This window comes from Pseudorca crassidens, chromosome 2, assembly GCF_039906515.1.
Source record: "Pseudorca crassidens isolate mPseCra1 chromosome 2, mPseCra1.hap1, whole genome shotgun sequence".
NCBI classification, from domain to species: Eukaryota; Metazoa; Chordata; class Mammalia; order Artiodactyla; family Delphinidae; genus Pseudorca; species Pseudorca crassidens.
This window is the reverse complement of record NC_090297.1, coordinates 149,986,119-150,010,631: the sequence shown is the minus strand read 5'-3', so window position 1 is coordinate 150,010,631 and position 24,513 is coordinate 149,986,119. Positions and strand designations below refer to the sequence as shown.

Here is a 24,513-nt window from a genome sequence, read left to right as displayed (position 1 = left end):
AGAGGATACTTAGCAGATTGGCAAAAATTTTAAATAACCTCTTCTGTTGGCATTTTCATGTAAAGGTATTAGGAGTGTAATTTGCTGAACAGAAGACAACTTGACAATATCTATTAAATTTTGTAGTGCACAAAGATTAGAGTAGTAATTACTTAGATCCAGTAATTTCACTTCTAGGAATTTATCCCACAGATCTTCCAGACATGTGCTCAAAGATGTAAGTATAAAGATAATTATTGCAGAATTATTTGTGAGAGAAAAAAAAAAAAAAGAAAGAAAGAAACTTAGAGGTCCATGAAGAAGACTGGGTAAATAAGTTAGTAAGCTAGAGTATATCTATATAATGAGATACTATTAAAGAATAATCTACATGATGTACTGCTAGGGGAGAAAAGCATACAGAAACATGTAGGTAATCCCATTTGTTTAATATTCAGAAACAAGTGACACAGGTGGCATCTGGGGAGGGAAATTAGAAAACAGTTTTTCTTTTATACCCTTACTTTTCATTGTATACTTTTTTTAACATTTAGATTTTGTACCATTTGTGTGCATATTTTAAAAAGTAATTAAAATTTCAACATCCACAATAGTGACACACAAAAAACTCTATGGGAAATAGCTTACACACATTGAATTTTGCTATATGTCAGGCACTGTTTTTTTTAAACACTTTACATGTATTATTTGATTGAATTCAACCAGGACCTTGTAAGGTGATTACTATTATTATCACCATTTCACAGAGTGGGAAAATTGTGGTAGAGAAAGACTGAATAGGATTCACACCTAATCAGTGACAGAGCTGAGATTTGAACCCAGGCACCTTTGTTCTAAGACCAGAGTCTTAGCCACCATGTTCTACTGCTCCTATGCAATCTCAGACTTCCATGACAAACCCTTAATTATACTGTAGCCAATACAAAACTCAGAAAACAAACTCAGATATGCAAGGACGTTTATATTTTCTTTGAGTCAACTTAAAACGGATTCTGAGTCCCCATCCAGCTTTATTGGGAGAGAATATAATCTTAGTCATTATTGGGGCTCCCCTCTCCAAGGGTTGTGCAAGGTCCTGGGATCTTGCCTGGTAGAGACCCTGACAGTTGTCAGCCAACCCTGGTCACTGCGGAGATGTCCACTGACCCATTTCAAGACTCTCCAGCCACAGCGTGTAGTCTTACCCACTCCCACCTCTACATTTCAAGCTTCTTCATATTCTTGGGAGGTTTTCTCCTTCCCTTTTCCTGCTGCCTTCAAAGGCATGGAGAATGCTCTCTTCAATGAACTCAGGTTTTATCTAAAGACAGCGAGATCATTCTGCAAAAAATCTCTAAGGTGAGAAACTACTAAGGGCCTATCTAACTTGCTTAGATCAAAGGGGAAGAGAAAATATAGGAAGAAAACAGAGAAATTCATATTTCAATAAATTATCCTGCCACAGAATCATAGCCACGGAAAACAGGATAATTTTGGATTTGGAATTTACCTCCATCATTTCATCCGCAAGTGTTTGGACTTGTGTGGTTCTGGAATGATGACTATAATATATAAACAAAACCATGTCTTCCACTGGTAGATGTGGACTGAGACACAAGACATTTAACCCCTGCAATTTGAATGCAAAGGCATACGGAGTATGCTTTGCAAAAGGGACAAAAATCTGATGGGGGACTGGGGATAGTCCTCTTTTATACCTTAAAAGTCCTTAAATAAATATCAGTCAAGTTCCTGGCCCCTGCTCAGCTAACCAACAACCCATAAGTGCAGAAAAAAAGGCAAGATTGGAATCTAAGGAAGGAAGTGTTAATCCAAGGGCCTGGAATCAAAGAGAACATATTCAAATAGAAACCAGGTTGATACCAGAACTTTAGGAGGGTTATCGCAGGCAGGAAAAAGATGCATGATCTAAGCATAGGATTTTTGGACTACGGGAGCCTGGGTAAGAGGTCTGCCCCAAATTCCATCTGCCACCAATGAAAGCAGAAAGGAAATGTGTAAAGTGAGCCAAGCCATGGGGAGAGAGTCCAAGTCGGGTGTGCCTCCTGTGTGTTTAGCAATCGTGTCCAACTCAGCAAAGCTGAGTTTCTTTCTTCTTTGGACTACTATCCATTTTAATGAGCAAGGAACATTTGATCTGAAGCAGTTTCAGAGACCCAAATTTCCCCCAGCCTTTGTCTAAGTTTTGTAGAGGAAAAGGAATAGCTGCAAATTTGCTTGTGAGCGCTCCCAGTCAGCTAATTCCTGGTCCTTTGCTCCACCTAGTGGATTTCCATGCTGGAGAGACTGAAAAGAAACCAGAAGAGAAAGGTGTACTTTTGCTGATCAATCTGGACTTCAGTCATTTTCTTTAAAGACAATACCCTGTTCCACCCCAGTCTGTCTTTGTTCAGATTGACTGAGCTCTTTGATTTATTTCCATTAAAGCCAAATGTGTAGCTGTGAGTCAGCAGAATCTAAAGCATTCCTTTTCTCTGTTCTTAACATATAAATAGCATTATATGATCAGGAGACTCATATCAGCACAGAAAAGCATATTCCACTCATAATTATATCCTCTGGTGGCCAAACTCAATCAAACCTTGACAGGGCCATTTCATTAAATAATGGCCTGCCTACTTGTTAACCCCCAGGAGGCTTCTTTGAGCAATAATTGGTTAGTCTTAGGACCTTTTCAGGAAGTTTCACATTCAATTATAAAAACAGATGAAAACATTACAAAGTACAGCAAAGCTAAGAATTTCAGGTACAAAGGTATTCAGAGCCGATTCTTACACAAAATCAATATGTGGAGGTAAAGATTAGTATCACTGTGGGTTTAAGCCATTAGAATATACAAAATAAATTCAACGATCTATATTTATTTGCTAGCTGATTGTGCCCCTGTTGGTCATCAGCCTTAAAATCAATCAAATAATTATTCTTTACCCCTTATTACTAGTTGATATTTAATTGCTGTTATAGGTTGAATTGTGTTCCCCAAATATTTATATGTTAAAGTCCTAACCCCCAGCATCTCAGAATGTGACCTTATTTGGAGAAAGGGTCTTCAAAGAGGTCATCAAATTAAAATGAGGCCATTTGGGTGGGCCCTAATCCAATATGACTGGTGTCCTTTACAAAGGGGAAATTTGGAGACAGACATATGTAAAGGAGGAACACCATGTGAAGATAAAGATGGCCATCTACAAGCCAAGGAGAGAGGCCGGGAACAGAGACCCTTCTCTCACAGCCCTCAGAAGCAACCAACCCTCCCAGAATCTTGATTTCTGACTTCTAGCCTCCAGAACTGTGAGATAATAAATGTATGTTATTTTAGCCACCCACTTGTGGTACTTTGTTACGGCAGCCCTAGCAAACTAACACAATTTCCTCTGGCAAATGAATAAGAATCTCTGCAAAAATGAAATTAATCCATAGAATGCTAGAGTTGGAAGGGAATCTCAGAAAACAACTTGCTCAGTCCCCTTGTTTTAAAATAAGATGCCTAAGGTCACACAGCAAGTTGGTGACTTTGTCACCCTCTTAGCTCAGCCTTTGGTCCTTCCATGTCTCTCCTAATCTGCTGGATATTTCAAAGATGGTGGCAAAATCAGCCTATGATGGTGATTAGATCCAAGACTTTGTTGGAAAGAATTTCCTTGGGGACAACATGCAAGCATAGACCCTTTCTAAGTATTTGCTAATGAAAGCACATGCTAAATAGGAGAATTAATTGCTGGTTGCATGCCAGCCAGAAGATTGATACCCGGTGGAACAGTGAGACAGGTAACTTGACCTTTGGCTGGACTGATAGGATCCATCATCCTTCCAGACAGGCACTTGGCTGTGGTAAAGGTCTAGCTCTGGCTGGAGGGTTGCCCCCATCCCACAGAGGATGATTCACCAGAGTGACTTAATCATCTATCAGTCAGAAGCTCAGTTTCATGTGAGTGGGGTGGGGGCTGGGGAAACAGAGTCTGGCTTCATGGTGGGTGTGGAGACTTGTTATGATAGTAAGCACGCTGTTGATTAAAGTACATGACACAAGTAATTGCCAGAGATCCCAAACCAGCTATCACCTAGGATTATGGAGATCTGATCTAATCTGAGACAGAAAGCCCAGTTTCGACTCCGCTGCAGAAACCTTTGAAAAGTGTCCAGGAGTAATTGGCATTTAATCAATGCAATCATTATCCCAGCACATGGCTCCTGCAGCTTCAGGCCCCCTTGCAACCACTGAACTGCAAAAGGGAGAATATATCCGTTTAATTTCACCACCAACAACATTTGATTTACAGTTCCAGATGAGGTCCAAGTGGAAATATATTCACATTTTTATATTTGAGAAACACAGTAAGAATTCAGTCTTGCATCAATGGTATGGTATAAACAGTGATGGGCATTTTCCCCTTACAGAGGCCTGATCAGCATTAATTTTGATAGACAGGAGAGTAAAACTACAGCAGGCTGCTAAGCATTTGTTTTTCATTTAATCTTCTCTAAACCTTCCATGAAACATGGGGAAGAATATGACTGCTCTTCTCTCCCAGAGATATGGAAGGAGTGTATGCTACTTATAATTAGGAGACAAATAAATATTGACTTTGCTTTTGGTTTTGCTTCATAAAGTGTTATCATTGGGCATCAAGTTAGGTATTTAAAGGAGAACATACTTCTCTTGAGACACTATTTGCAGGCCTATATCCCCTCTCCTTTTCCAGGCAGGAGTTCTTAGTTCACTTTCACCCACCCTGTAAAGGGCAACTAGAAAAAAAAGAGAAGGCCCAACTTTCCCTGTCAGCATCTCACAATTCTTTTCTGTAGGATCCATAAGAGGAAGTGGGGAGGGAAAAAGAAGTATTCTTGAATTTAAGGACCTATAAAATGTTTTCTTAGATCGATAGTAAAAAATTTCATTGTTTTTCGAAGGGTACTCCCAAATTACCCACTTCAGAATGACCTAAAGAGCTTGTCAACAATGTAGATTGCCAGGCCTCCTTATGTGTTCTGCATCAGAAGTGATGACGGGGGCTTCCCTGGTGGCGCAGTGGTTGAGAGTCTGCCTGCCGATGCAGGGGACACAGGTTCGTGCCCCGGTCTGGGAAGATCCCACATGCCGCAGAGCGGCTGGGCCCGTGAGCCATGGCCGCTGAGCCTGCGCGTCTGGAGCCTGTGTTCCACAATGGGAGAGGCCACAACAGTGAGAGGCCTGCGTACCGCAAAAAAAAAAAAAAAAAAAAAAAAAAGAATTGATGACGGTAGGGACCCGGAATCTACATGGTTAACAAGTGTCTCCAGAGATCCCAATATACACTAAAATGGATTCTACTCATCTTCCCTATGTCTCAACATTGCTGTTCCAAGTTTAAGTCTCTTCTCTGTCTACACTTACTCCCTCCATAGCATCAAGTCTCATGCCTTTAAATGTTTTTATAGGTAAATAGCTCTCAAATTTATATCTGCAGCCCACACCTCTTCCCCCAAACACCAGAAGCCTATATCTAACTGCCTGATTGATATCTAATAGTCATATTAAAAATAAAACTCTAGCTTTCTCTCTGAATTTGTTCTTCCTCATCTCAGTAATTGAGATCACAAAACCTTGGAGTCATTCTTGATTCCGTCCTTCATATCTTCCTCACTTTCTCTCATACTCACTTCCAGTCTGTCAGAGTCCTGTGAGCTCTTTCAAATACCTCCCAAATCTTCCTCTGTTCCATAGGCTACTACAGCAGCCTGCTGTTTGGTCTCTCTGCTTGCTTTCTGTATCAGTCAGAGTTCAGCTGCAGATAACAGAAGCCATTCTAGTTATCTGAAGCAGAAAGGGATTTAATACAGTTGTAGTAGATTCATGTTACAAAAATCCTTCCCATCCCACATACCTTTTTGCAATGTGACTTTGCCACAACTCCCCAAGAGAAATGGAGTCTATATTTCTTTTCCTTTAAATCTGGGCTAGCCCTCTGATTAACTTTGACCAATAAAATGAGGCAGCAATGATGTTGTGTGACCCCCAGACCTAACCATAAGAGGCTTTTGCAGCTTCCATTTTCACCCTCTTGGAAGGCAGCCTTCATATAAAGCAGCTTAGGCTAAATTACTGAATGATGAGAGTCCACATGAAGAGAGAGGGCTCAGACTTTTAGGCATCCCTGCCAAGATCCCAGACGTGTAAAGGAGGCCATCTAGGACCTTCCAGCCTAGCAGAGCTGACAGCTAAATACCACTGCATATGTGAGCCCAGGTGATATCAGCAGAAGAAGCACCCAACCAACTTATGTTTGGGGTGTGTTCATTACACAGCAAAGGTAACTGAAATGTCAGTGAAGTTAGGGCTTGCAAAACCTTTGAAGGCCTGTAGGGGCATGCTTTAGGCTAGGCCTCTAGGAATGACTCCCAGAATAATACTGCAGAACTGGCCTGCCAAGGGAACTACTACTTCTGCCATAATCTAAGTGTCAGGAAGCCACCAACCACTTTTTAGTTCCAGAAACACATCACCTTAGCCATGATCTGGGCATCAGCGAGTTGTTACAAGATCTGCTGGCTGCAGATCTATACCACAGTCATTTTACATTAGCAAAATGAATGACTAATGTGCCTTTTCCCCAATTAAGTAAGTTCTGAATTCAAGATGTGTGCAAGTACAGGTATGAAATTAAGCACAGAATCCGTTTGGTATTCTAGACTACTTTGTGTGACTTACAAAAATTTTTTAATAATAAATCTTTAAGAAAGACCTCTCTAATAGGTTTAGAGAAACAGAAAAAAAAAAAAAAAAGACTTGTGCAAGTGCATATGACTGGCAAAAAGTAAATTTTGTTTGAATCTCTAGCTGCAAGTGAGTCTTGGAAATGTAATTTTTAGTTTTTTAGCCTATGTGCTGCTGAAAGGCACAAAAGGATTTTTAAAAACGTTTTGTACACTGTTATAGCACCTAATATAATGCCTGCACATAAGTGATGGTCCTTAAATATTTGTTAAATGACTGAACTAAAATTTGATAAAGGAGAGGCATGATTGAGAGATGATTGTCTCTAGTTAGCCTGGAGTATGACATTCGGTTTGCCTAAACCCCTGTTTCTGTCATTCCTTTTCCTGAATATATCCTGGAGTATCAAGAAAGATCTATAATTCAAGAATTTTTTTCAGTCTACTATTTGCCATCTTTACTATCACTGTGCAACCATCTTGAGTCAAACACACTGGGTTTTTTCTTGTGTAATACATTTTCATTAAAAAGGTGAATTTGGGAGGATGGAAAGAAGTTTTTGAAGGGCGAGCTCTTTAGTCTTTCCTGCTTCCCATGGCTTTGGCCGCCATCTCTCTTTGAGGGCTTGTTCTTCAGGATACTGACAGCTTGATTTCTCTGGGTAACATCATGCAAAGGAAATTAGCTCAGTATGTCTTCTACTGAATTCCATCTGTAGTTCAATGTTTTAACGTATTTATGAACAAGGCTACAGAGCAATTTTGACAAGACAATGTTCCAGTCTCTGAGAATATTTTTCCCCAAAAAATGTTTTTAAAAATACCACTGAACAGCCTGGAAATCCACCCCCACATGAGCAATCTCCAGAAAACTTTTCAGGTGTCACAGCCACAATAGCAGGTGGTTCCTTTGGGTATAAAAATTATGACAAGGATAAGAGACAAAAAGCAAACTGTTTTGATATTCTGGGTACAGCTTTCCCCAAGTGAATCATTCCCATATGCCTACTCTTACCATGGGCCCCTTTCCAGAGGAAGTGGGTTGTGTGAATGGAGGTGTAGAGAGGCATTCTGGTGGGCAAACTTCGATGGTGTCCATATTTGGCAGATCCAATTAATCTTTAGATATTTGTCAACCCACTCTTCTACGAGTCTCAAAAGGCAAAATTTGACTATGGATTTGATACCTGTTTTCACTCCTCTCATAATAAACACTTAATCTTGTTATGAAGATTCAGTAGTGCTCATTTGAGGCAAGACAGCTTCTGAAATTCCATAGTAATAGATTTTAAATACAAGCTTGTAAGGAAGGCTGAGACTAGAGCAGTTTGCAAAAGGTGGTCATTTAATTCACTTTTCTATTATGAAATATTTGAGACATACAAAAAGTTTAAAGAACAGGTATTTACTCTCTAGTGAAATGTTGTCGCTTGTAAGATAAAAATCTGGACTAGTAAAAAAGACTTTGTTTCCAGATAGAAATGCAGCAAAGCTGGAAATTAAGAGTTTTGCATAGATTTATTTTTTCCTTTCTTTCTAGTTATAAGATTAGCATTTTTTATCATTTACAGGCACACCAAGTCTCCCTTACTGAAAAGGGAGATGCTGTTGTCACCATCTTAATTTAAATAAAAAATCTACCAAGGGAAAGATGTGTACAGGAAGATCCCTGATGGAAAATTTGACTTTATTTGGATAGAAGACAACCACTTTAAAAAATAAAAAGGAAACATAGTCATTAAGCTAATTAATTCTGGCTTTTCCAAATCTTAGAGGGGTGCCATTTACTAGCTGTGTGACACTGGGCAAGTTTTTTAATGTCTCTGTACCTTGTTTCCTGAACTGTATGGTGAGGATAACAATAGGATCTACCTCTTAGGGTCGTTAAGTGTGAAATGCGTACAGTAAGTGCTTAATAAATGTTAGTTCACTTTCTTCTTCTTCCTCAACAAAATGTTAGCTCCACATGAGAGCAGGAACTTTGCCTGATTTTGTTCTGGATCCTCAGCTTCTATTTTGCCCACAGTAGGCATTCAATAAATATTTGTTGAATGGATTAATTGATGAAAGTAGCTAGTTTTGAGGCTAAAAGTGAAAGAGAATTTGTCCTAAGTTTTATAGCTAGTGAGGGAAAAACAGACCTCAGGTTTAAGATAGGTTAGGGAGGTAGGAAAAAACCCCTAAACTAAGATGAGAAGACCAAGATTTAAGTTTAAATTCTTCTAACTCTCTGGGTGTTGATACCAAGGTTTTCTTTCTCGATTTGTAAAATGTAACTCCGAAGGTTATTCTGAGGATTAAATTAAAGTGTGTATGAATGCTCCCAATAAAATATATAGGGATATACAACACATGGTATTATTAATTTTTATCTCAGTAAGTTTATCCATTGGATGACAATCAAATGATTCTATGAGAGTCTTGGAAGAAAGAATCTTTAGCTAAAGATTTAAGTACTAAAAATATTCAACCCCAGAGGTACCACAGACATAGACTAATTTTTTCCATCTGTGCAGTTTAGGGTAGATTTGGCATACACTCAATACCAGGCAAGAAAGAAACTGGTTTAGGCTGCTTTTAAAGTTTTAAAAAAAGGCAGAAAAAGAAACTATTTCCTCTTATAAGCATGAATGTTAGAATAGAGAAAGCCTTCATCAAGTAATTCACCACTGAAGCAAGCATATTTAATCCACATCCTCTCCTACCTTTTCCCACTCCCCATTTTTGTTCTAATTATTAGTCATTTTATATATCATGATTTATGTATTATGTTGGCTTCCCCGTCACCAAAGAAAAGTAAAATAGGTTATTCTTTATCAGCCACATGTGACTCAGAGGTCAAAAGGGCAGTTCTTTGTAGGGTAAACTTCCTAGATTAGCAGTATTTAAAGACCTGGTTTTCAGAGCCAGGGATTACGCAGAATATTATGGCTTTAAGATTATACCCCACCCAAGATGCCTCACCAGAGCCTGAGTCTGAGGCTGAGAAACTGACTTGAGGAAAAAGATAAAAGAGCAAAAAAAGCCATAGTGGGTGAGCTGATGACTCACCGCCCCTTCCTTGAAATTCAGGAATGACAAGATGGAAGAGGGGAAGAAAGGCAGTGCCCCACTGCAGGCCAGAAAGACAAGAAATTTCAAGAAAGACAAGAAATTCAGGGAACTTAAAAACTTATATATGTTCTTAGGGTAAAGGCAACAAATATAATTTCCATGGTCAAGTTACTGAGTGCATCAAAGAAAGGAAACTAGGAACACTAAATTATTTTTTACCATCAGCACTATCACCCTAAACCTGATCATTTTATTCCCCTGATTAAAAACCTCAATAACTCTACATTGCTACTGGATCAAGTCTAAACTTACCATGGCATAGAATAGTCTTCATAACATGATCCCAACTTTCCTTATCACCTTCATCTTCTAATTAATTCTTATTACATATCTTGGAAGGTATAGGGGACCACTTATAATTTACTAAATAAACCAGATACTTTAAAACTCCAGTCCACTTGTTTACACTATTCTCTCTGCTCAGAACTCTCATCCCGGCTGGCAAGCCCCTAACGGACTTCAAAGCCTGTCTCAAGTATGATTTCTTCTCTGTAGCTTTCTTAACTTCTGTTCTCTCCTACTACTTAGAATGATTGTTCTTTTGTCTACCCAGTCATTAAACTGGAAGCATCCCACTCACTAAGTAGACTCATAGGGTTCTATCCTCTCCCAAACTTACTGAATTCTCTATATGGGCAGTCGTGAGCCTGTCATTGTGCAATTCTTGGCACACCATAGGAGCATAATATAGTTTTGCTGAATTGAGTCAAATATTAGAAGACCAAAGCATAAATAGATTTTCTAGGCCTGGGAATTATGTTAGGACTAGAAAGTGTATGCTAAATCCACATATGAGATTTTGCTTTTGCTCTTACCAGAGAGCGTGTAATTTACTTTTATTAAAAAAAGTGTCATGAATGTATTTCTCTAGATAAAACATTATTAATCCATTTTTGGCTTAGAACTGGCCTTCCCATAACCCAGTTAGCCAAAAGGTAGCTGAGTAATTTGAAATACTCTCCAGCTGGGGTGGGATCACATTTGGGGTTTGCTTCAATCAGTGAACCTCTGTCTCGTTTTGCTCTTCAAAGAGCTGCTCAGTCAACCATAGCATTTGAAGGCCTGAGCAGAACGGAAACCAGATGAACTCTGTTGAATTCCAAACTTGCCACATTGCCTACTCTAGCATTAAACTCTTCTTCTCTAACTGAACAAGTTAACTGAAGAAGTATATAATGTAGTATCAATTTATTTTTTATCTTATCCATTATGCCACCTTGTTCCAGAGTCTTTAGGAGAGTTTAAAGAAAAAAAAAACCCAAATCCAAACCAAATTGTTCCACACTCATCCCTTTGGTTCTTTTGGTGACCTTCTGTCAGTTTTGTTAGTCAGGGTGAAAGACTTTTGGAAAAGTTTTCCAGTACTAGTAACAGCATTTCCTGAAGCATCTTTTATCTTTCATCTTTCATCTTTATGCAGCAAATGATCCTGTCAGTGCCCACAGGTCAGTTTTACCCTAAGATCCAGTGAGTTTGTTCAACCTTAAAATCAGTCACTGAGGCCCTCACCTAGAGCACATAACAAGGTAGTTGTTACCCAGCATGTGTCCCAGCTAAATAAAATCATAGCTGATTCATGTCTGAAGGTGCTCAGGGGTACAGCATAATGATTAAGAACAGGAGCTCTGGAGTCAGTCTGTCTGTCTGAATCAGGCCACGCCTCTGACTGGTTATGTGACTTTAGACAAGCTTCTTAACCTCTTTATGCCTCACCTGTCTTATCAGTAAAAAAGAAATAATAATGATACCTACCTCTCATGGGTTCCTTGTGTGGAATAAGTGAATTAAATGTGTAAAGCACTTACTGGTACATGGTAAGCATGCAATAAATGTTACCTCTTATCCTCTATACTTTTATGTTTTTAGGTAAGAAAAGTGGGTACAATAAGAAATATTTTTCTCTATATTTTTAGGTAAGAAAAGTGGCTAAAATTAAAAATTGAAGGAAGGCTGATCATCTTTAGAACAAAACTTTATTTACAAAACTGTAACTTGGTCTGTTTTGGTATTACTATTGACAAAATGCCTTTGGCTAAAATATTAGTTAAGGTGATACACTGATTTTTAGCTTTTCATAAAACAAGAATCCAACACTATCCCAGTTTCTTATTCCTGTGTGGCTCTGAATGCAGATAAACAAAACAAAACAAAATTTAAAAAAACCTTCTTCATAATGTACAATGGCTTAAGCAAACCACTTCTTTAAATTTTTTCTATTTAAGGGTTAGGACTGAGACTACTCATCTAAAATTTGCTATTCACAGAAAAAGCCCTGGAGAATGAGAAAACTTAACGATGGAGGTTATCTGGCTTTCATAATACAATATCCATATGACTTTAGAAGAATGTAAATAAATAATATTAGTAAACAGTATATATTGATAATTTCCTGGCAAATTCATTTATCTAACATCATGCTGAGGAATCAAGAGGATTTCTCCATACATTCACAAAGTCTTGTTCCATATTAACATAGTTATCACCAATATAACATATGATAACCAGTACCCATGGAAACCTAATAGCCTATTTTTACAAAGTCCCTGTTAAGCTTTAATTCCCAGCTGTGCTTCACACATATATACATGCTTATATGCATGGTTATGTGCATAGATTTATGCATGGATATAAGCATGGTGATATATGTGTGGATACTAATGCCCCTTATTCAAATGTAAAATTAACAGCATCTGGCATCTAGCTGTAAGAAAACCGCAAACCGTCCCCAGATTGGGAGAGAGTTGAGTGACACATGAAAGATTCTTCTACTATCGGAATTTAAGAGTACACCTATACTGGGAAGAGGGATGGAGAGAGGAAGGGTAGAAGTAGAAGCAGAAGTAGAAGAAAAGGACTACATTGGTTCAATAAACTCAGGTAATTAATTTGAGACAGAAAATAAATAAATCAACAAATGTCCTATTTTTGTTTTCCAAAAAGATAAATCACTGGCAAATCCTTACTAACAATTTTTGAATTGGTCCATTAATATATTTTTTACATAGGAAAAAGTTTAAATATTATATATATTATAATTCTATTCATCTAATACACTCCTCTGCTGAGATATCTGACATGTCTTCATCTGTACTCTCTTCTACCTCTGGCAAGTTGCCCCAAAGTAGGAAGTTTACACCTGAAAAGAAAAGCTCATAAAATTATTTGGTGCTGACTACTGTTACAACTCACAACACGATATATAAAACCTTATATGTTAACATTCTTACATCAAATCACAGTGTTAGCAGTTAAGAGAAAAGCTATTAAAGAATGAACCACAAATAACATGATCGATACCTAGATATAAAATTATCCAACATCTAGAATACAATCATTCTTTAAACACTTTTAATTAAGGGCTTGAACTCTAGAATCTTGGAATTCAAAAAGATCTCAGGAGTCCATTTCCTCAAACCTTGCCTCCAGCTACATTATGCCATAATCACTCTACACTGAGAATTTTCAAATCTATTTTAATGATTTTTTTTTTTTTTTTTTTTTTTGTGGTACGCGGGCCTCTCACTGTCGTGGCCTCTCCCGTTGTGGAGCACAGGCTCCGGACGCGCAGGCCCAGAGGCCATGGTTCACGGGCCTAGCCGCTCCGCGGCATGTGGGATCTTCCCGGACCGGGGCACAAACACGTGTCCCCTGCATCGGCAGGCGGACTCTCAACCACTGCGCCACCAGGAAGACCTATTTTAATGATTTTTAAGAATGGAGATCTCATAACATCTTTTTAGATTACATTTCTCTTGGAGGGAGCATGGGAAAGGCCTGAATAAGTCTCCTCATCTCCTCAACAAGTATGGAAGTCACTGGTGCCTTTCTTCTGGTTAAAAAAAGCAGGGTTTTGGAGCCAGTTATAATATGAACAGTAATCCTTGATATACATGGGTTTTAGGCTAGAGGCTGTCAAGGTAAAACTATAAACTTTAGGACCAGGTTGTAGCTGTCAGTACAATAAACAAAACGACAGTCTAAAGCCTCATTATGAAAGAACAGTCAAATATCATATTAAAGAATCCAGCACTGGTATACGATACAAGTCCACATATATGGTAGGGGATAATAAGATGGTTTATTATGGGCATGTACTATATTATAACTTGAAAGCACTGAATTGAAAAAAAATACCATTATTAATTGACCTCTTGGAGAGCCAATAAGAAAGCAACTCTCAAGCTGTCCAGTTGTCAGTGTGGGCACAGGGAAGACTCAGCAACTCTGGGCATCCACTCCACACATACTAAGATAGTGGTCACGTGGTAGAATAGAATGAGCCAGGGTTTGGAGATTTGGTTTGAATCCAGTTTCCACCACTAACAGTACACCATGGATGTTTTTTACTACTTTTACTAGAAATGTATATAACCACAAGCAATATATATTATTGTTTTGTGTATATAAATTTTTTATAGTATGCTATTATATGTATCTCTTCTAATTTGCTTTTTTCATTCAACATTGTTTTTGAGATTTGCCTGTCCATATGTGTAGATTTAGCTCATTTCTTATTTCTGTTGGGCATTCCATTCTGTGAATTAAAAACAAAAAAACAATATATATCTTAAATATGGCCCATCACTCGTCCTTTCCTCTAACTGCCTATTTTGCACAGGTGCCCAAGGAGACATGTATAAGGATGCACACTGTTACATTATTAAAATAGCAGAAACAATGAACTGTCTCTCTTGGGTGAGATACTGGAGTTTAATCAGGCAAGAAATTAGCATCTATTTGATGCATATTGATGTCTCTCATATTATTTTCTGTAATTTTTTTGTATGTTTGAATTGTTTTCAATAAAAAAACACTTCTTTTCCCCGGAGAATGGATGATGTTCTGCTTTTGAAGAGATGACAGGATAGAAAGGAATCACTAGGCAGAAATCTAAGGGAGAATGAGAACCCATAAAGGTGAATGGAGAGCTGAAGACAACTTTCCTTTGAGGGCATTTGCCAGTCCCACGGAATCTGAACTGAGGTTTCCCAAGCCTCCACAGGAGAGTCTCAGAAAATCAGGTCTACACATGAAGGCTAACCTAGAACATAGACTTCCTGGGGCCCTTTCAGTCTAAACATTATAGAATTTTATAAAGCTTGTGTACGTATTACTTTGATGCTGCTGATTCAGGTGATTCAAGTACAGTTCCAATGCCATGAGAATTCCTGTTTTATACGAAGCATCTAGAAAAATCTTCCTCCAAATCATAATATTAGGGTTACAAAGGAGAAGTTTGATATTCTTGGAGTCGATACTCAGAGACATGAGTGAGTGGCTCGGCACAATTGGTTCAAAGGAGAAAAAATAAACTAAGAGACTGGATCTGACAGAAGCAGCACCTTCCTTTCTCTGTTAAGAAGGGAGGAAGGAAATCCTGTGATACATCTGTTTCTCATGGATTAGATTCAGTGCAAATGGAAGAATGCTGGGCTTTTATCTTTGAAAAATTGACCAATATTAAAAAGTAAATCAAAATTGAAAAACCTCCGCCCTGTGTTTTGAATTCTATGAAGCAGGAAAAATAGTATCAAAGCAGAAACTTCCTTTAATGTGTCCCAGGAGCAATACAAATATAAGACCGGAGGCCTAAATTAGGAAGCTATATCTCACTTAGGGGGGTTCAGATAAGTCCTTGCTCAAAAATGGCCTTCTTAACATACTAGAGTATTAAATTAAGGCCTCCAAATGATGGGTTGAAAGCCACAACTGAACGCCAGGTGATTAAAAAAAAAAGTTAGAGTCTATAAAAACCCAAGCATAATTGGGGGGTTTAAAGACACTGACAACCTAGCTTACAACTCATGATCTCTTAGTCTGTGAAGGCAAATCATACTTCAAAAAAAGAAGTATATTTTAAGTTCTGAAGAAGACTAAGACATACATTTAAAAACCTGAGAATGTTAGTGCCAACTTGGATTGTCAAGTTCTTTAAACTTGTTCTGTATACTAAAGTTCTGTAAACTTTAGTTCCCTAAAAAAGTCCCACTAAAAGTCAACTTTGTATTAAAGTCAACTTCGTATTCTGTGTAAGCAGATATTAGACATTGAGAACATGTGTCCTATAACAAAACTGAAAGGCTCCAGACAATATAAAATGTATTATGTAAATATCTTTTAAGAATAGGTTGTGTATTTTTCTACTAAATAATCAGTAAAACATACTGGTATTAAATATTTCCCTTGTCTGAAATTTCATCGTAATTAATTAATATAGATGTCAAAATGGCTATTTTTATCCTGAAGCAACATTACCAACTACAGAGGTTACCTAGTTTTCCTTCCTCCCAGCTCCCCATGACCCTAGCCTCCCCTCCTCCCTTTTCTTACACACACACACACACATACACACACACAGACCCATACACACAATTGACTGTCAAATCTAAATTCTTCCAAAATTCACTGGAGCCATATTATATATCAAGGCAGAAATTTAGAGCAATTAAAATATTAATTTTAAAAGGCCAAGAAATCCAGCCAAGTTTGAGGCTCCTAAATACGATGATGGAAATAGAAATGCAATGAATTTTGGCTAGTAGTTTCTGTAAGTAAATGTTTGGGATAAAAGGATCGAAGTTTCACTCTAGTGGATCCAACCCAGGTGAGAAAGTCTCAGAGGGGATCCTGAAATGATCTATGGAGAGGTTCACTCAAGTCTTGGTAGACAAAAGTTAGAGGAATGTCTGAGTCTGTTGTTTCTTACCAGTAGAGTCTAGTCTGTTAATACCATAAACTGCCTGGCTGTGAAACATCCAAAAGTGTCCATTGTTGCAGGAAAGAAGGCAGGAACAACATGGAACAATCACATGATAACCTACAATGTTCCCACTAAAAAGAGAAAGTAAATATTATTAGATACAAGGTAATATCTGACCATGTAAGCATTTTTATGTGCTAATGTAAACAGACAGACCATATAAAGATCTCATTTTCTCCTAACAACCTCCATTGCTGGGATTTTTGGGATGGGAGTTACTCTGATAATGGTTACAGTTCTACTGCCAAGTGGGAAAATAGTCTTTAAGTGAAAGAAGAGTGACATATTCTCTGTTTCTTTGCTAGTATTGTTTATGCATTCCCCCTTCAGAAGCTAGTTTCTAAATGCCATAAGGTTGTGATTTGTCCAAAATTGATGGGCTGTATAGACAAAATACATTAAATAAACTCAGACCTGTGGATAAAAGGTTTTTGCTCTCCCCAGGACTGTGGCAAGTTGGGTTCTTATATGTTTCAGGTCCATGCCAGCACCTAAAAACTGTTTCAACAGATGGAGGAGTAGGAAGACAGCATGAGCCCATGAAAACCGAACACAAGCTGGCTGATCTAATTTTAGTCTCAGTGTTTTTGAAGGAATTCAGAAATGAAGCAAATCCATAGCTTCTAGAGAAAGTTGCAAAAGTTTTTACTGTCTCCAGGGTTATCCTTCTGATTAGAAATAACTCACTCTTCCATAGGTTTTTTTCCTATCTGGTCACTATTAAATAGAATGAATATACAGGGAACATTTTAGCTAGAAGTTTTTTTGTTTTTGTTTTTAATGACCACATGAACTGCTTACACCTTGAGTTGTAAAAATTCCTGTTTATAGCTTGTTCCTCCCCTGTGAGATGTGAGTCAGTCATTTTTGTGAGGCCCTACAAAAAATACTATAAAAGGTACCAGCCCACCTAAAACATGTCTTCTAATCATAATCGGCTTGAAAGGCAAACAAATGAAATCAAAAGATGTTCTTGGATTAGGACTGACAGTTATTTATAAGGCTATATTGTAAGAATAAATTCTACGGCTTTAATTACCACCTGTATTCATTCATTCATTCACTCATTCAGCTAATGTTTACAGAGCATCTGCTATGTGTCAGGTACTGTTCTAGGTGCTAGGAATAAAGTCCTTGTTCTCATGGAGCTTTCTAGTAGGGACACCTCAGGTCATTTTGCTCCCTTGTTAAAACTCCTTCAATAGCTTTCCACTGGTCAAAAATGAAAACCCAAAGACCCTTCCTACCAAAGTTTAGATCTGTGCTATCCAAAACATGGCTATTAAGTACTTGAAATTTGGCTAGCCTGAATTGAAATGTGCTGGAAGTATAAAAATACACTAAATTTCAAAGACTATGAATAAAAAATAAGAATGTAAAATATTTCATGAATAATTTTTTATGTTGGTTATATGTTAAAATGACAATTTTTTGAATCTATTAGATTAAGTAAAATATACAATTAAAATTAATTTCACCTGTTTCACCTGTTTCTTTTCACTTTGTAAAATGTAGTTACTCGAGATTTTTAAATTACATATGTGGCTTGCACACATCTATCGGATGGCGCTGCTCTAGATTATCTGGGTTCTGACTGCATCACTAATCTACCCATACTACTCTCACCTGATGTTCACAATCTCTCAGCCACACTGGCCATTGTCTTTTCTATTCCTTGAACGTGTTCTTCTTTGCCTTGGGTTCTCTGCCCTGGCTGTTCCCTCTGCCTAGAACATTCTTCCTCTGGCTCCTCCCTGTCTCATCCTTTAGGATTCAACTCCAGTGTTACCTTCTCATGAGGAGGCTTCCCTGACCATGCTATCTAAAATAGCTCTTATCATTCTCTCAAGCTCTATTATTCTCTGTCATTTATTATTATTATTTCCTTTGGAGTACTTCCCACCCTATTCAAGATCTTATTTATTTAAATATCTTACTGATCGATTGTCTTCCTACTGGAATATAATGTCCAAAGGTCTATGACTTTGTCTTCTTTATTGCCGGATTTCCAGCCTCTATAACAATGACTCGCACATGGTGGGACCTCTGACTTGTACTTTATAGTTTACCAAGCCTTTTAACATTCGTAATTCACTTGATCTTTACAACAACTCTGTAAGGTAAACACAAAAGATATTTTAATTTCTATCTTAAGAAGATACCTATCTATCTTAAGAAGATACCTGTCTTCTTAAGATATAAATTAAATAAGGAAACAGAGTTTCAGAGGTTTAGAGATTTAAGAAGTTTACTCAAGATAACAAGAGAATAAGGGTAGGGCCAGGCAGGGCTCAAGCCTGATTTTTATGACTGTAAATCCAAGTGTTTTTGGGTTTTTTTTTCCCTCTAAACTACATTGCCATTTTCTGAAAGTTAAAGCAGATATTTGCTAATGCACTTTGAAAAATTGTAAAATCACATACAAAGGTAAAGTGTCATAAGACCCTTTTGAAAAACAGTTCTAAGTAACAAATGGTTTTTCAACGGTTCATTGCATGGGTGATAAACAGTGCTCGATGCAGCCCACTGAACCCTTCTCTGTGCTTCGGTGTCAACATCCATCTCCCAAACCCAGGGCTATTTGGAATATTGCCACACATTACCATTTTAAACATGCGATGTCCTTCAGTTTACATTTGCAAATTTCAGTGAAATAGCATCTTCCAATGAAGTCCACTGCACTGGAGAGGGAAAAGTATAGAGATAGTCAAATGTATTGTTAAAAAAATGTTGTGCAAAACACATAACATAAAATTTACTAATTTAACCATTTTTAAGTGGACAGTTCGTAAGTGTTAAGTGTATTCATATTTTTTGTGCAACAAATCTACAGGCCTTTTTCATCTTGCAAAACTGAAAGTCTATGCCCATTAAATAACAACTCCCCATTTCCCTCTTCCCGCAGCCCCTGGCAACCACTACTTTCTGTTTCTATGAATCTGACTACTTTAGATACCACAGATAAGTGGAATAATACAGTATTTGTCTTTTTGTGACTGGCTTATTTCACTTAGCATAATGTCCTCAAGGTCCATCCATGTTATAGCATGTGACAGGCAGGATATCATTCCTTTTAAAGGCTGGATAATATTTCATTACATGCATGTATCACATTTTGTTTATTCATTCATTTGTTGATAGACATTTGGGCTGCTTCTACCTCTTGGTTATTGTGAATAATGCTGCTAAGAACATGGGTGTGCAAATATTTCTTCTAGATCTTGCATTAAATTCTTTTCGATATATATCCAAAAGTGGTATTGCTGGATCATATGGTAATTCTATTTTCAATTTTTTGAGGAACCGCCACGCTATTTTCCATAGTAGTGGTACCATTTTACATTCCCACCGACAGTGCCCAGGGTTCCATTTTTCCATACCCTTGCCACAAAATGTACTTTTGATTATGATTTAGCATGAATTTTGTAGACTCAAAGAGCTGCAAGAGACCCTAAAAGAAACTGTAAGAGAAAGTTAGTATATTTTGTAAGGGTAAGTTAATATTTGTGAGCTCACTATAAATATGACAAACCTTCTATTCAAAAAATCTTATGTGTTCATTGATTCATATACATCTTAGCACATTAATCCATCACTATTATAACCCCTACATGGAAGAGAAGACAAGAGGAAAGACCTGATTGTACTCCAGACTCTGGTCTAACCTTTAACAATTCACATATCTGAGCTCTCCTTATGACTATTTTATACTTACCATAGCTATTGCAAAGACGAATGGGTTAATATTTAAAACTGTTGTTTCCGTATGTGCTACTAAAAAGAAAAGGCACTAGACAATAAATCATAGAAACTTTGCAGTAGTAGGTTCTAGATTTATTGTCTAGTGCTTTTTCTTTTTGCAACACATACACACGCACAGAGGTACTTATAATAGCCCATTTATCTTTGCAATAAATGAGGGCCTTTGGCTTTGCCATTAGGCATGACTACACTTAAACCAATGAAGATAAGATTTCAAGGGAGGAAGAGTCCACAGCTTTGAGTATATTTAATTTTTAAAAAAGTTTCTATCATTATCATGAAATTCATTTTAAAGTAGTCTGATTATTAGTGTGCCTTCTCTGGCTCTGTGTCCAAAGAACAGCTGTCTATGTGCATTTTGGATAATTTCTCTTTCACTTTAATGATAAAGTTTCAATAAAGAGCAAAATCTTGAAAAGCATGTAAAGGCACATATATGTTGACTATAGAAAGAGAAAGTACCTTTTAGAGCTAGAAAAAGGTACATTTGAGTCAAATAAAATGGCTATTTTTCCAAATGGAAGCAAATTCTTAAGGACTCTACACCTAAATGTGGGTAGTGACTGAAAACAGAATTTAAAAAGATTTGAGTATGCAAACCAATGCATAATATCTAAAATAAGCTTTATGGGTGACAGGGATTATTTGAGGGCTAAGTCCTGTTTCATCCCATAAAAATATATATGTCTCTCTCATTCAGAAAGAGAGAGACAGGGAGATGATAAGAAAAGAATACTGAATTAGGTGGACAATGGATCTGAATCAGCATGCCAATTGCAAAAAATTCGTAGAAAGCTGGGGAATGTTTTTTTGGAGTAAAACTTTAGGAACAAACATCAAAAACACTTAAATGACCTCTCTTCTCCAACAGTACCGAAAATCTTGCTTGAATTACCTACCGTCTCAGTCATGGACTTGATCCAGTAAGAGGAAGGTCTGTCAGGGCACGGTAGCCAGGGATTCAACTGAAGGGACCACATGACTATAACTGAACTAGAAGCATTACATCAGGACTGACCACTCTGGCTAAACCACAGAGTTTGTCCAGACAGTCTGCCCCCTTAGTTAAACTCCAGGGGGATCATCAGACTGCTGGGAGTGGCTGGAACACCAAAATGATAACCTCCTTGTTGACTCCCAGAGGTTCAAGCCATACACTTTTCCCATCTAGTTAAAGGCTACCGTTGCCCGCCACTAGCATGACTTACTTGGTAGGAGGGATGTCTGTAGAGAAAAGGTCTATTTCAGTGTCAGCCAGCAAAACAGCCTTCATTCCCCTAGAGCTGAGCACTTGTTTACAGAATTTGCAACACAGGATGGACACGCGCCGGTCATTGAAACTACAGCTGCTCGTAGACATGGCGTCCGGGGAAGGATGAGGTGTGGGATTTTGAAAATAGAGCAATACCCTCCCTAGTTTGATTCTCCCAGGCGAAAAATCAAATTGCGAGGCCTTGATCTTTTCTAAGCCCGGAAATTGAGAAGGAAATGAGTTCTTTTCTGTTTTCCCGTGGGAGGGTAAAAGTAGTATTTATTGAGTAGAAACCGGGGAGAAGCAGCAACCTTGGCTTTCTCTTTAACTTTCGGGGAAGGGAGAGGAGTTTGAAGTGGGGAGGAGGCAGGCTTCAAGGTGCCTCGGGAACTTCTCTAGTTTTCCCTTTCTCCAGTCTGAAGGATCCTCTACTCTTTAGCTCCTGCTCCTTTTGCAATTCCCTTAGCTTCTCCCGTACAGGCTCTTTTATCTAAAGCTTCCCCCTTAAGCCCCTCCCTCGGAGCGCTCCAATTCCTCTCTCGGATCGCGGACTAAGCGTCCCTACCCACGCGTCCTCTTTGGAAATCTTTCTCCTCTCCCCAGGATTCAGAAATCCCCTCAGCTTTTCCCACCGGGCAATCCCGGGTGTTCCTTAATCCTCCCGCGACCCTTCTCCGCTCTGCTCTTTCGCGGGCCGCCCGCTTCACTTCTCTCCTGGCAGTCCCCAGCCCTCAGCGTGCGGGCTCTCGCGTCGTTCCTCTCGCGACTCCCTCCCCTCAGCTTTCCCTCGTGCCCCGCGCCGTTCCCTCAAGTCTTTCCCGAGCTGCCGCTCCAGAGGTCGCGGTGGTGCTGGTGGGGCGGGACAGAGGTCGCTTTGGGGTCTCCGTCGGCGTTGGTGTCTCTGCCACTGAACACGTCGTTTTTCGCTCCCTCTTCCACTCTCTGCCTTTCCAACCGGCTGTCAGTTTGAATTGCCAGCGCTGCGCACCCATTGGGAGAACCAGAGTTCGCCCACGTCCCGCATTGGAAGGCTCGGGAGCCTGCCCCTGGCGAGATTTTAGTGGCCAGGAGATCTACGCCCCGCCCCAGTAACGGTGCCTAGATAAATTCGGCTTGCTGGTTGGCCGAGCTTGGCCCCTCCTCCGATCTCATTGGTCAGCTCCGGGAGGTTTGGGCGAAACCTACTCCCGCCCCAGTGAAAGCGGCAAGGCACGCCCTTCGCGCTTCTCATTGGAAGACGTTCTACAGTCCCCGCCGTTCTCTACTCTGTATTGGCTAAAATTCTCCGCAACGCCCCTCCTCACTACCCCGGTCCAATTGGTCGTGCCTTCTCTCAGAAGTATGTGTTTGGCTGTTGGTTCTATCTTAATCCCGCCCATCAGTTCTACTTTGGGGTTCGGCAACCCGGGGAGGAGCTTACTCTGTGACCACGCCTCGGTTGTGCTAGTCACACCTCCAAGTTTCGCCAGCCCGTCCTCCTCATTCCTAGCCTCTTGGGATCACCTATTCCTATTGGCTACAGGCCCCATCGGTCGATAGAAAGTGGGCGGTGATTGGCAAGGGGGTGGGCTCTGCTTCCCGGCGGGGTCCTGCGGAGTTGGCGGAGGCTCCTCAGGGGACTGGGGACCGATCTGCGTAGACGCGGGTGGCGGGGAAGAGAGGGGAGGAGAGCTCTGAGTGGGAAGCGGAGCCGGGGGCCTGGGACCCGTCGCGTCAGAGCCAGGTAAAGGCTCCTTCCCTCTCCCCTTTCTTCTTCCCCGCCGCGGAGCTGGAGCCCTGACTGAACAAATCCGGGCAGAGGCGGGAAGGAGAGGGCGCGGATGCTGCTTTCGGCGTCGCGTTAGCGTTGCCGCCCGAAATCCCTCAGACCGCCTCCCTCCTGACCCACTCCCAATCTCCCAGTACAGCCCAAATACTTCTTTAGGACTGCATCTCCGCCCTTTACCGTACTGCCTGGGACTCTGCCTTGGCTCACATGCCGCCGCGCAGTCTGCACCCAGCCCCCTCCCCAAGTCCTCTGCACACTGGCAGCCTTGGTCCACCTTCGGGCAACCGTCGTTGGCATCACCCGTAACCATCGGCTGCTCTCTTTCTCTGTCTCCAAGTCCTGGCAGACAGTCGGGTTACAGCCCTGGACCCAGAAGGATGGGTGTTCCGCACTGCTTCCGGGGCTCTTCCCCTGCCCCAGCCCCCGGCCCGCCCGGAATGGCTCCTCTTCACGCACTCCCGCTCCCAGACCTATATCTGGGTCCCCAAAGTTGCTAATATCCTAGTACTCCATGTAACATCGCGGCCCACGATAGTCTCCTAACTTCCCCCTCACCCCCAAGGTAATCCTCCCTTTGCCCTCTCCTCGCCTATCAAGCGTGTGCAGAAGCTCCAGTTATCCCCGGTTCCCGTGCAGCCTCAGGACCCCACCTCTCACCCCCCTTCCCGCTTCCTGCCTGTCTGAACCACCACGCCGCTCCTGCTCCCTGTTTCTCCCTCGGTGCGGCCCTTTCTCCAGGCGCGGGAAGTGGGAGACTCCCGGCGCGGAAAGGGAAAGGGGCGGCCAAGGAGGGAGGGTCGCCGCTGCGGCGCGTCCGGGAGCGAGACGCCCGGCTCTGCACTCCCGTCCCAGTCCCTCCCACCTCCTGGGCCTGGGTTGGAGCGGGATCTCCTCGGGTACCTCCTGGTGCGAGGAGTCGGGACTGCGACCCTCAACGACCTTCCCCCAACCCCCAGCCGGGGATTGGGTGCGGTATCTGGGATCTCTGGGCTTGGGTGACCAATTGGGGATGGCCTGAGAGGCGGTGGCTGCTTTCCTCCCCCCCCCGCCCCCCGCCTTCCCGGTTTTCCCGACTCCGACCCTCGCCTCTAACCCGTTTCCTGCTTCTGCCGACCACATTGTTTTCCTGGATGTGTCCCGTGCCGAGCAGGCTTTTTCCTGCAG

The 24,513-nt window shown here is 40.4% G+C and overlaps 2 protein-coding genes across 14 annotated transcripts in view; one reads left to right on the top strand and one right to left on the bottom strand.

Moving 5' to 3' along the window:
- Nucleotides 1-2,167: 2,167 nt before the first annotated feature.
- On the bottom strand, nt 2,168-24,380 carry FAM72A (family with sequence similarity 72 member A). Of its 4 annotated transcripts, XM_067729199.1 has the most exons (5): nt 23,509-24,380; nt 22,250-22,263; nt 19,171-19,248; nt 16,514-16,638; nt 11,780-12,943 (listed from the first exon to the last, which is right to left on the bottom strand). In XM_067729199.1, exons 1-5 carry the CDS (start codon nt 23,644-23,646, stop codon nt 12,849-12,851), a joined length of 450 nt encoding a protein of 149 aa, XP_067585300.1. In that variant the 5' UTR covers nt 23,647-24,380; the 3' UTR covers nt 11,780-12,848. The 4 variants fall into 4 exon arrangements, with proteins under 4 accessions (XP_067585299.1, XP_067585300.1, XP_067585298.1 ...); XM_067729198.1 differs by lacking the exons at nt 11,780-12,943; nt 23,509-24,380 and adding an exon at nt 2,168-2,286 and having other exon boundaries at nt 21,538-23,409; XM_067729197.1 differs by lacking the exon at nt 23,509-24,380 and having other exon boundaries at nt 21,538-23,405.
- Nucleotides 23,148-24,513, top strand: part of SRGAP2 (SLIT-ROBO Rho GTPase activating protein 2) — a 238,155-nt gene continuing 236,789 nt past the window's right edge. For all 10 annotated transcript variants that reach the window (XM_067729190.1, XM_067729188.1, XM_067729189.1 and 7 more), the window contains exon 1: nt 23,148-23,304. The gene's annotated coding sequence lies outside the window, so the exon portion shown is untranslated. The remainder of the gene's footprint in view (nt 23,305-24,513) is intronic.

Bases quoted from the DNA above. Each gene is read 5' to 3' on its own strand.
- FAM72A (XM_067729199.1), bottom strand. From the start codon at position 23,646: ATGCCAACGACGGTTGCCCGAAGGTGGACCAAGGCTGCCAGTGTGCAG. The intron at 16,639-19,170 runs GTAATGTGTGGC...TTCTCTTTTTAG, and splicing joins GACATCGCATGTTTAAAATG to TGGGAACATTGTAGGTTATC. The intron at 12,944-16,513 runs GTAAGAAACAAC...TTTTCTTTTCAG, and splicing joins TAACAGACTAGACTCTACTG to GTGTAAACTTCCTACTTTGG.